This window comes from Schistosoma haematobium, chromosome ZW (assembly GCF_000699445.3).
Source record: "Schistosoma haematobium chromosome ZW, whole genome shotgun sequence".
Taxonomy (NCBI): domain Eukaryota; kingdom Metazoa; phylum Platyhelminthes; class Trematoda; order Strigeidida; family Schistosomatidae; genus Schistosoma; species Schistosoma haematobium.
Genome location: NC_067195.1, coordinates 56799623 through 56812162, shown reverse-complemented (window position 1 = coordinate 56812162; position 12540 = coordinate 56799623). Strand labels below are relative to the sequence as shown.

The window sequence follows — 12540 nt, the reverse complement described above, 5'->3', positions numbered from 1 at the left end:
ATTTGTAGCACAGGAGTGGTCAGAGTGTGTTGGATTTGCATTTCCAAATCATAACTGGATTCAGCTAAACAACCATTGAAGACGAAGAGCCATTAGTCAGCTCTTCTTAAAATGGGAGTCGTCAGGAGTGTGCACCCTCAACTCCACCAATCGTCTATGCCTAAAACCGGTCATTGGCAACTTAAAGAGTTACTATTGATAAACACTAATGTATCTGAAAAGATGGAGCAGAAATCTGAAAATTCCAGTGGTAAATTTGTTCATAGTGATCCCAATGACACAAGCTTTATCGTGGTAGTTATCATAAGTCGTCCTAGGGTTTGTGATGAACATCTGTTAGTGACTTTAACCAGTCCACAGGGTACAGTATTGATCAAACCCAATAATAGAATGCCGAGACCCACCAGAAGTTAAATACAACGATAGCATACAAATCGCTGCTTTCAGTCAAAAACGATATACATGGATAAGCATTAGTACATAAAATGCTCTAATAATCAAAAGAGTTTTAGATTCATGGGAATAAAGGAAACGTCATGTTTATCCTGTCATACCCGTCTCACAATGTGTTGAACCATCATTAAAAACAATAAACAACCAGTCCAGTTAAAATATGGGTAACTAATATGATGGGAAAGTGTAATATTTATGGTTTTTAGTCAGTTAGAATTCCAAGAAATATTAAATAGGAAGTTAAACAAATGACACTTATTTGTTAAGTCAGTTTTTAATAACCGAACATTCATACTTTACCGTCTAGTGCAAATATATCACTCGAGAATTAAATGGAGCTGTGATATGTGGTGAAACCATTTACTTTTGGGTAGCATGTTTGAGCTTCCATTAAACCGCATGGCTTTGGAGAGCCTGGGATTATAGCAGATCCTTACATGTAAATTGTGACTCAAAACCGGTAGCCTAAACTGCTGTAGCTTGGTAAATGAATTCGGATTAGTTTCACTCAAAACTTATGAATTCGGAGCACGAAAATAACAGAAAAAAAGTATGAAATGAGCCTGAATATCAAAACAGCCGATGTAAGCAGGTTTCTTCATGACTAGAATCCTCATAATTAAATTTGTAAACTATAGTAACTGTTGAAAAACTAGATATCGATCCATAAAACCACCTAGATCAAATCATGTGTAAGATGTATATCGACAACACAGTCAACTAGCAATATGATTAGTTTTAAAGGCATGGTTAAACAAGATGAGGTAGTATAGAAATACAACAACTTATGGAAAGCGAAATTAAACACCACATAGTAAAGCCTAAAATAATAATACTAGAAAAATATCTTATTGAGGTTAAAATTTTCAATTCTCAGATAAGAAGGGTATTCTACTTGGAAACAACATTGCACATAAAAACATGATTGCTTGAAATCAAACAGTAAAGGTCTCGGGGATATAGAGTCTGCATAGAAACCATTAACAAGAGCTCATATTTAATAGTTCACTCTCGCTAAACCAAATTAAAACATCATGTCTACCTGGAACCAAAGTGTATAAAATACCAATGGAGATACTATTAACAATTATATAAGACAAAAGCTAATAAATTAAATAGTTTATAAAAAGCCATATCACACCATATGAATAAAAAACTATGCCAACTTATCAATAAGTGATTAATATTTAAAAAAGTTGAAATAACTTCAGTAAACAAGCTGATTTGTGAAGTTTTAGTGATATCAAAGACGACAGAAGACGCGATACATCTGCAATTATTTATTAGTGGCACCATCAACAGCAAACATAGGGTGAAATAATTAAACAGAATGGCATTACTGAAAGGTGCATGTTGAGTACGCTGTTACAGATAATAAGATAGTTAAAACAAACGATATACAACAAGCAAATTATTTATAAAAATGACTCAATTAATTACAGACAAGCCCTTAAACATCGAACAACAATGGTTTCAACAGCATAAGATCACATACACTGTTGTGAAAAACACTAAGTTACTTAGGAAAAATAAAATTTCGACAACTTAATGGTTACATTTATTTATTGTCAAGGTATACTGCTTCATATTTACTAAGATAAAAAATAACTGAAATAGTGTATACAAATAGTACTCTGTAACTGAGATAGCAGAATTTAGTAATGAGAGAGAAAAGGTTTATAATAACCAAACAAATAACAAAAACTATCGGAACGTAAAGTTGTTTAGGTATGCAATCTGTCCGAAAATAGTAAAGGACAATAAAAATAATCACAATACATATATACAAACAAATTAATGATATCTTACAATAGTATACGGTAGAGTACAGGAATCGGTAAAAGCACGAAAATGATTTATTTCCAATGCCACCAAATGTATCAGTAAGCATGTTTATATTTTCTGAAATATGACATTTAGTACGCTGGTCATTAACTAAGCTGGATGATGAGGAATAAAACTGAAAATAGGTAGTTTGCAAATCGAGACTTGGAAATATAACATTTAAGCTGCTTAATGAAGAAAGGTAATATTATGAGCGGTTGACTTTTGCCTAGGCTCAGATCATAAATGAATAACATGTTATTTCCAAACAAATAATCTACAGAATACTGTATTGACAGTTGTCAATAGAGAAGATAAATATTAAACAGATTGTTATGCAAAAGTTATAATGTAAATGTTCAATTAAACAGGAGAATTTTTTAAAGGTAGAATTGTATGATAATCAGTTTCTAATTCAACCGTCATTGATCTTTATCTTACATCACATTTGCCTAAATAAAAAATTGTTTTCAACTGGCCTAGGACTTAATTACCTTTTTGGTCTAAACGTCTCCGAACATAAATCTACTAAAGTATCGAAATTACGGAGATTACTAAGTTTCATCTAGCGAAATTTCTATGGGAAAAATTCTAGACTTTCTGGACAAGACCTGTGTAAGGTTTATCCTTGAATACCGGTTTTTCTATTTTCATCAACTCATGTCTATCTGATAAGCTAACAGTAGAAGGAGTTCTATGATATTTCACTTGGAAAGTACCTAAAACTGACACAGTAACTGACTATATATCGAGGTGTGATATCCTAAAACTCAAACTCCTATGGTTTACGACAAAAATAATTCTGTCTCATAAACTGAATCGAAAACTAACAGTTCTTGTTTAAACACACCTGAGCATGACTCGGGAAATAAAATATCTACAACTGAAATGGAAAAATACAGGACGGGGACTTTTCTTGATTAAGTACGTTCAGACATAAAATAGTCTACCGCTGGAAGCAAGATTGACGAGTAACTTTCATTCATTTGTTCAGTTGCTTAATCACAATCTTAATGCGCTAAAACTCTTAATATATGTAACTACCTCATCATCATGCGTGAGCATAGTCACCTCCCTAAATTTCCAAAAGAACATACAGCATTTTACTAGCTAAATATCACACTACAGTAACAAAAGTAATGACGAGAGCTTTTGCAGATGTATACACCTTAAAATAATCACGAATAATATCTCCTTTGCCCGTGTTTCTCGATTTTTCTATTTCCTTTACAGCAATGCGCTGGATCAATATGTTGTATTTAAACCACATTAGTTCCACAATTCCAAGTGTACTTATGTAGCAGAAGCAAAACGACAGTTCAATACACACGAATTATCTAGTATATGTAAGATTTTCTTAAACGGCTAAACAAAAATGGAAAGCTTACATAATCGTCTCTCATCATATCCCTTGATTATGAAAGGCTCACATCGCTCACCTACAAAACTTTTTCAGATAACTCAAGTAAACAAATAGTTGATTTCAACTCTTTATTGTTAGAGATTTATTGATTTAAAATATAGCACTGGCTAAAATATATTCTTATAAAGAACCACAGAAAAGAGATAAACATATTGAAGCTTTATTATATCAGCACAACCATTCCTGCAAAATGTCATGAAATCTTTAAAGTATTATTATTATCACTATTAGTAATATCTTTTTGATGGGAATGGTCTTTATGCTTATGTGTAATGTGACAGGAAGTTTTTAAACAAGCAACCCTCACTCTGGTTTGGGTATTTAAATGAAACCCGAAAATCTATCAACCCAGTAATTATCAATTGAAGAGACTGAAGTTACAAAATAATAATAATAATAATAATAATAATGTCTTGCGTAATAAAAATTAAGAGAGCATACCGAGTTTTCAAACTAAACTATTTGGGATTTTTGAGTACATGCATCATTCTGATGTGCCCATAGTACCAGCAATATATACCCGATAAATATCGTATTTTTAACAGGCAGTTTAGTGTGCACCATGAATGTAATCAAAATACTTTTGAACTATATCTTAGAATGTTAAATAATAATAAATAAGTTCATTAGCAAAACAAAACGTTTTCTCCAATCACACAGTTTTCACAGACCATACAACTCTAATTATAATGAACAGAAACTAAACAAAACTGATATAACCAAGAAAGAGATTTACAGAAGTTCACTCCAATAAAATTAATGATTTAGAGGAGGAAAGAAATTAGAAAATAGTGATATCTTACTACACTTATTTAAAGGACATTCAATTTTTCGTGTTAGCATATCTAAACCGTTGATTCAACTTTCTTTTACATATACATGTCTCTGGGTGTATTCATTAGTTAATAAAATGGGCATTAAAGATCATTTCTTACAGAACTTATTTTCTTAAAAAACATTTTGGACTATTAAGTTTAAAAGGAAGTAAACACTTATCGGAACATTAACAACTGTTTTTGAATCACATTTATTTTGAGTCACTCATTTAATTTCTCGTCCAGGCTTAAGTTATGTAGATTTAAAATAGGATTCAACTAGCCTTAATTAATTCCAATTTTATGTTAGTAACTTTGCACAGTGTCTAAGATAATAAAATAAAAATGCCCCATAATGTATTTGTTAAGTATATCAGTGTTACATCAAATTAAAGGATAAAACACTTGATAATTTGACATTATAATTTCAAATAATTTTAGCATTGGGTATATTGTTAATAACAAAGACCATAAGTAAAAATACAGATTTCAAAATGTTTTTTCCAAATGCAAAGAAAGTCGTAGCTGGATTTTTGCATGCAATGTCAAACCCTCCTGCGCTCCATAGTCAGGAAGGCCTGAAGATTCATTCAAAATAAACCATTTATTCAAATATCCAAATAATCATTTCTATTCATATCTCGTATCAGGAGCAAATGTTCTTTACTCCTTTACATTAGAAATATATTTTTCACATACACTAACCTACAAATAAGTAGGTCTCATACAGAATCACTTTGTTCGAAATAACGTGATATTAACATGATCAGATCTATTTTGATTATACTAAAACTTGTGTGTTTTATATTCTTTGTATCACCGAAACTTTTGTTAATTAATTTCATTTACTTCTTTAAAAAAGGGACACGCACGAAGTTACGAAATGTCAGTAATTCAATTCTCCACACATTAGAGTTTTTCTAAATACGTTATTCTTAATACAACTATTATTAGTTTCTAACTAGTAAATCTATTGTTGAAGTGGAAGAGAATCAAAAACTGTTTATCATTGACATTTTGCATCAGTGCGTCATAGCTTCACATAATTATATAGGACACTCATAAAGTCTATCATTATTTATAGAAGTGAGAATAAGGTCAAGCCTTAAAATCATCATTTCATTCAAATTATATTAAAGATATAAAAATGTTTAAATATGATATTATTAAGACGTTACAACGTTACTAAATGCACCAAAAAACCAATAGATAATGAAGAAGAATACTCACCCAGCATGCAGCCGTGTACACTCATCTACATCTGTATAACGAGCATCTGATAAAATTTTTCGCATAAGTGGGGTACAAATACGTTGACCTATTACTAGTTTCTCTTCTTTTGTTATACCATATTCCTAAAGATAAGGAAAGCAGAAAGTATAAACATTTTTTCTGGAATGTGACAAACGGTAGAAGACAAACACAAAAATGGCATTGAATAAGGTAACATCAAGAGTACTTATCACAGCAATCTCATCAGAATGACTATGTAATTAAGACAATAACAGTGATAGTCATAAAACACAATTAATTCATATTAGTTTGGTCAAGAATTTCAAATTTCAAAGAATTGGTATGAAGTCCGCTTTTGTACGAAACACGATAAATTATTTCTAACAACGAAAATAAACCTTTGTCATTTATTCTATTGAGACGACATCTAAACCTTGATTGTGGACGAACACATTGTACAACAGTCCGCTCTATGATACTCAAAAATTATGGGATTAATTCATTGATGGTAGACTATATAAGAATAACTGTAACTGAATATAAGTCATCAGAGCATATCATGTGTGATCAAATTGACGAGTGAACAATATTTCCTTATCTGCTCATGGTCTTTTTAATTTACAGTTTATCAAAAGTTCGCTTTATTGCTAACAGTATTTTTTGCCTTATCAAGAACTGGAACAACCTAAGCAAATGAGCTTATTCTTGATGCTCTATATTATAAGGCTTTTCTGTTTAGACAAAGTGACATATTATAGCCTATGGTTCATTAAGAGATCACATTTCTAGAAAAACAAAAAAGGGAATGAAATCAATATGAAACACTGATGTTTCCGCATGGTTCAACTAATAATAGTCAAAAAAGATAATATTAAAACTGTTTAATGCAAATGATTATGGTTATTGACAAATTTCATCAATCTCAGCAGTGAATGAGCACTTAGAGATGCGTTGTTTGTACTTGCTTTATCATTTATAAGAAGATTTGAAGAAACTGCTATCAAAGTGATAATTGTTGTTTGGTGCAGTAAAAAGCATTAGCTTTATTCTGTTCGCAGTCTCACACCTAGGGATTAAGTGACAATGGTTTTTGACTGAGAATGATATCCCAAAACAAATTATATTTACAAATTCGAATGTCAACTAAACGATACATTTTATTGAAATATTACGAAAAATATCTTTTTCCCAACAAGCATCGGTAGATGAGAGTTTTAATATTTTATCAAACATAAGTTAGTAAAGTTATTCAGCAGAACGTAAAATTCATGGAAGGAGAAACACCAATGGATCAACAGTAAATACATAACTGCAGTTCTTGATTTATTTTACTGAGGTCCTACTAAATACGATTTCTTTTTGATCTTACGTTTATTTACTAAATTTCTTTCATATATACAAAATTAAATACAAGTCTGTAAAAGCTGGGAGGAAATTTAAAGTAATTTGTAATCAAACTATCGCCGCTACATAATATAAACTTGAACTTAAATTACATCACTAGTTTTATCATTATAATCGCTATAAGCATGTCAAATTACCTGTGGGACAATAATGTCAGCTAGCGACTTTGCACACATGAAGAAATCTTGCACCTCAGATTCTAGTAAAATGCCAGAATTATGTTGCAAGTCATATTTTATGTTGTCATATATATCTGAAATTTTAGAAAGATCATATTCTCCTTCAGGAGATCGAAAATCTTTTAATAGCTTTCCCCAACGTCTGAGCAATAGGTCCCAACTTTCACCTTGATACAAGTGTATTCGACTGCGTTCTTTGGGACTTCGTGAGAGCCAAGCAAGACGATTAGATAACAGACGAACATGTTCAAACAGGCGACCACATGCTCTATACGGGCTTTTAACATACTGCATAGCATTAATTATAGAACGTGCGCCGGTAGGAACAAGAGTAGCAATATCTTCAGCGGTGAAATCACTGTTTTTTGACATAACTTCATTGATTCGACGTTTAACCATCTGCTGATAGTGACGACAATCGTTATCATTATCTAAAAGACCGTTCGTATTAGCTGACTTGACCATCTGAACAAGGATTGGTGGTAATTCTCCTTCTAGTGCCAAGAAACCTTTGGCAAAAGCTGCAGCTGTCATTTGGACACGACCCTCGTCAGAAGCATATATCTTCAAATCATGACGATAAGTACTATGTAAACGTAATAATCCAAGACCAGGATCTTTACCATAGTGGCCATCTCCACCTGGGTAAATGCAACGAAAAGCTTTTCCTAGAGTTTCTGCTTGTTGCTTGCCTGCGGCTGTTAATTCTCCACCCCATTTCACGACAACTAATAGGCAAGGTTGGGTGTTGTCACATTCGTCAGTACAGTCACAAGATATTGGAATACTACCTGAAAAAAGACCATTCAAAATCCAAGGATTTTGGAAATTTGTTTTACTTCTGACAAATGATCAATATATGTGGTTGTTCATTTGCATGGCAATGAAAATGATTTCATGTACTACATAATGGTCACCACGATATGATCTCGTTTCTCTACAGTAAGCATAGTTACTTTTCCCAATAACCCACTTTTAACAGACACGGTAGATATGAGTACTTTGACTCACATTCACGGTTCTAATGAAATACTGTCGTAAACTAATTACATCAGTAATGGACTTCTTTTAAACCAAATATATGTGAAGTCCAATCCACCAAAACCATTTCTGCACAATGACATAACCCTAACTATATTACTCACTGAAAAGTGAACACAGAAATTTATAGAAAACCAAAAAAGGTCACTTTAGTATACTCATTGTATTGCGCAGAAGAAAAGGTTAGTCATTTGTATCGATCTCTAGACCTTGTGCCTACATTAGTTAATTAGTTAAATAGATAAGAAAAGAAACGATGTATGAATAAGACGAAAATAGTAATTCTAAATTCAAAAGATTTTAAATACCAGGCAACAAATTAAATCCAAATTATGGTTACTAACCGTTCAAGCGGGTCGTGTTATCGCATCACGAAAGTAATACCTATAGTCTCGATCAACAGTTCTAAAAGTATTTTATTACACTAGTGTTAACTTTTACGATCGTCGTTCTCCACCTATATGTGTCTGAAGAAAATGTAACCTAGCCGAGATAATTTGGTAGAAAAGGGTGTTTTTCAAGCATTGGTTGCTAATCGTGGAACGACTAAGTGAGAAACCTTGAGGTTAGGCAAACCAGTTTATGAGGTTGCGGATATCCAACTGAAGTGGTTGGGATATATGTAGCTGATACAATGCCCAAACATTAGGCATAACAGTCAGGTATATATTGATTAAAGAATAAGTGACCAATAGGCTTATTTCGTCCAACCCCCTATGACATTTTGCCATGTTTGTTTTGTGTTCATATTCAGTATGTAAGTCGTTTTATTGCATGAGAAACTATTCATCTGGTTATTGGTCTTGCATTGGATTTCCGATCATTTGGTGGGTTAATTCAATACTACGGTCTCGAGAGTAACCATCACTAGGCCACATTATATCATTACGTTCATCAATCGATTAGCATTCCGTCTACTGATTTTAACAATCCAGAATTTCATCTCATCAAATCACGGAAAACCATCTAAATTAAACCAAACATCGCTTTCCTCGACGCACAAGATTTCCCCGAGTAGGAATAAACTGGAAAAACTAGAATTGAATAAAGCAAGACAAAGCCTTTGGGATTATCATGATTGATGATTAAAGATACAGGAAAACACTTACTCGGAATCGGTCACAATGGTGGGGATGCATCCGTTCTTCAAATTTTGAGATGGAAAATTAATTATTACGTTTTACTCCGTGAATCAAATTCTTCTTTCCCGATTACCTTATTTATAGTCAGTCAATTCTACTATAATTGATTTTACTACTTTCAGTATTTTGGTATTCATCTCGATAATTTCATCTCGCTGTCCTAGTGTGACATCTTAATTTGGATATGTTCTATGTTGATTTCGACTGACTGTCTAACCAAAATTGATACTTTAGATCGCTAACAGGTTTAAGACTATCACATGCAAAAGGCATGAACACTTCATAAATAAAAAATTTTGATAAAGTTTCATTTGCAATAGAAAGAAAAAATGAGAATAGAGTGCTGAATATCATGAATAACAGTTTTTTGTGAAATATTTTGAACAGAGCTGCTTAGTTTCGTTGAACGCGGATACCGATATTTTTTAAAAGTTGAATAGTGGCTAGTAACGCAATCAAGAATGCACGTTACGTCATACTTTTGACTCACTAGCTAGATGTACTTAAATCCTAATGTTGAAGCTGACTATCAAACCTTACTAAAAAAATTGTGACTATGTAGCAATATCGAGATGTACTAGTTTCGCCAAATTTAGAGATATTAACGGTTGCTGAAACTAGTACGTGTTACGTAAGCTTTAAATGCATACAAAAAAGCTGAAACTTGGATGTTTTAACTCAATAAACACCAATACGGACTGATTTGAAAATATGCAGTGCATAAACACCATTGCGAAACAAAGTTCACATTTTAACGAAGCGGTATGCAAGAAAACCAACACAAAAGCTCACTTGAATAACCAATCTTTGATTCTTTACCAATTCCATGTGGTTGATATTTTAACTGAATTTTACGGTTAATTCCACTAAATGACCCATACATTTCTAAGACATATCTAGTAATAGAGTAAAGGAAAATATGAAATCAAAAATCATTTAATACTTATAATAAGCGAGAAGTAGTGACTAAAATTTAGTGATAAATTAAACTATCTACTTTTCACTAACCAAGTGAGAATCCTTTTTATAGGCAATAGTAACCATTACATACAATCACTTCCACAAGATCTAGAAATATGCTGTTCGTCTAAAAATTTCATGACATGATTCTCTTTCGTTTTATGAAGAACAATTAAATTGTGACTTAAATATATTTGACCACCGAACACAATTATTTCCTGGACCAAAACCAAGAGTTAGTAAATTCATGGGTTTGGTCATTCTGAAGACTATTCAACTCAAGCACTCCAGTCAATAAATAGTTACAACCATGTTGACTTATTTATTATCCCTAGCCAGTACTTTTAGCTTGAAATCATATAACTGTAGTTTGATCATATCTTCATAGCGTTCCGAAAAAATCTTTAAATTCTTGAGACCTGTCTATCCCTATCATCATACACGGCAACTTTCTATATTCGTGTAGTGAAATGGAATAAATGGTTTAACAAACAGCTTGATATTTATTGGGAATTTCAAAGTTTACCGATCTACAGGTGAAGTAATTTATTAAAAGCTGGGCAAGCTTGATGCATACACATTACGATTTTCTCGATCATCAGTTAATGTAGCCTAATACGACTGATTATGAATGATCGGGATATTAAACCAGTTTAATAAGTGTTTAAGATATTAATTAAAACAAACTGATCCTAAAGAGACAATGGATTTCGGTAAGTGATAAAAATAGTATTATTAAAATCTTGTTGTGAGAGTCGATACATTCTCGTTGTTTATATTACTAACAGTAATTCATAATTTGGGAACTATATGGACTCACCAGTTTAATCAGTAACTCGTCGGCATATGTACTAGACTCGAGCTTCAGTGTCAACATCACGGATGGAGGTACATACAGTCTATGAGTTCCAAATAAGACAAAACATGCGTCGTAGTTTCCACCGCAAAAGACAATCCGAAAACACCAAAAGCACTCATATTGTTAAAACATTGTATCCTATGCTAAATTTATACAAGGTTTTGACATAAATTATTGTACCCTAAAATATGTAAAAATATTCATACTTGTACTATGACATACTATGTCGTAGGACAGTAATATTTTGGGGAACGTTTGTCGACAAAAGTAATGTACTTCTTTCAGAAAATATGAACTCACTTTAGTTGCTCAAATTTTGGCTTTATTCGAAGAAGACAATTATCAGTACACTGGCCAGAATCAATTTCTTCCAAAATGGATCGCACAATATCTAAAATTTCTTGCAACTGGGTAGGACGTTTGATTTTTAATTCACGAGCCCAACCACCTGCATACTTAGTGAAAAATGAGAAAAATTTCTGATGGCAAACTTCCATTTTCATTTTCTGTTTTGGCGTCCTGTCACCATGACGAATGACAGCGATTACACAACGAAGTTCCATAATTGCTCCACAAGTTGTTGGTACCAGAGGGGTATCTACATCCGTACCTGGAGGCAAGTTGGTCGGCAAACACAATCGTGGTGCTATTTTTCGAGTAATTAACACACCAAGAATGTGACTACAGTCATCATAGTACTTTTTGGATGACTTTACAAAAGAAAATCCATTTACGTCACAAACATAAGACATTCCATTAGCCCGAAGAAGATCGAATCCACAGATTTGCTGCCGAACAGCTTTTGCTACTTTCTTGGCAATGATTTTCTCTCTAGGTGTTAGTATGACAGGATAGCGAACTTCTTTACCTTCGTGATCTCGTTCTACCTTCCCATCTAAGGCAGGAGATTTTCGAGCCTCTGCATGAGCATAATCATCTGCGACCGTGTAAACCTAAGTGGGTTATAATAAAAAAGTTATCATGGAGTTAACTTTAAAATTCCTTTGTATTATATAACAATTATATTAGCACCACATCTAAACTAACTAAATTTCGGATCTAGTGACTATCAAATAAGAACGAACTTCAGAATCCATATAATTTTACGTGATGGAATTTAACTTAAAAGCAGCGAAAGACTAAAATGTTGCTTACAACATATAAGGCTATTCCTAGTCGACTGTGTCCTGATTTTAGTACCAAAAGC

The 12540-nt window shown here is 32.7% G+C and overlaps 1 protein-coding gene across 2 annotated transcripts in view; it reads right to left on the bottom strand.

The window, feature by feature from the left end:
• PPIP5K1 (Inositol hexakisphosphate and diphosphoinositol-pentakisphosphate kinase 1) overlaps positions 1 to 12540 on the bottom strand; it is a 43082-nt gene that overhangs the window by 27080 nt on the left and 3462 nt on the right. Inside the window, exons 3-6 of one of the 2 annotated variants that reach the window (XM_051211842.1) lie at positions 11634 to 12286; positions 10307 to 10410; positions 7290 to 8122; positions 5746 to 5870 (exon numbers count right to left, since the gene is read on the bottom strand). In XM_051211842.1, the coding sequence (XP_051071950.1) occupies positions 5746 to 5870; positions 7290 to 8122; positions 10307 to 10410; positions 11634 to 12286 (1715 nt within the window). Of the gene's footprint in view, positions 1 to 5745; positions 5871 to 7289; positions 10411 to 11633; positions 12287 to 12540 lie in introns of both variants that reach the window. The other variant, XM_051211841.1, reaches the window with a different exon arrangement.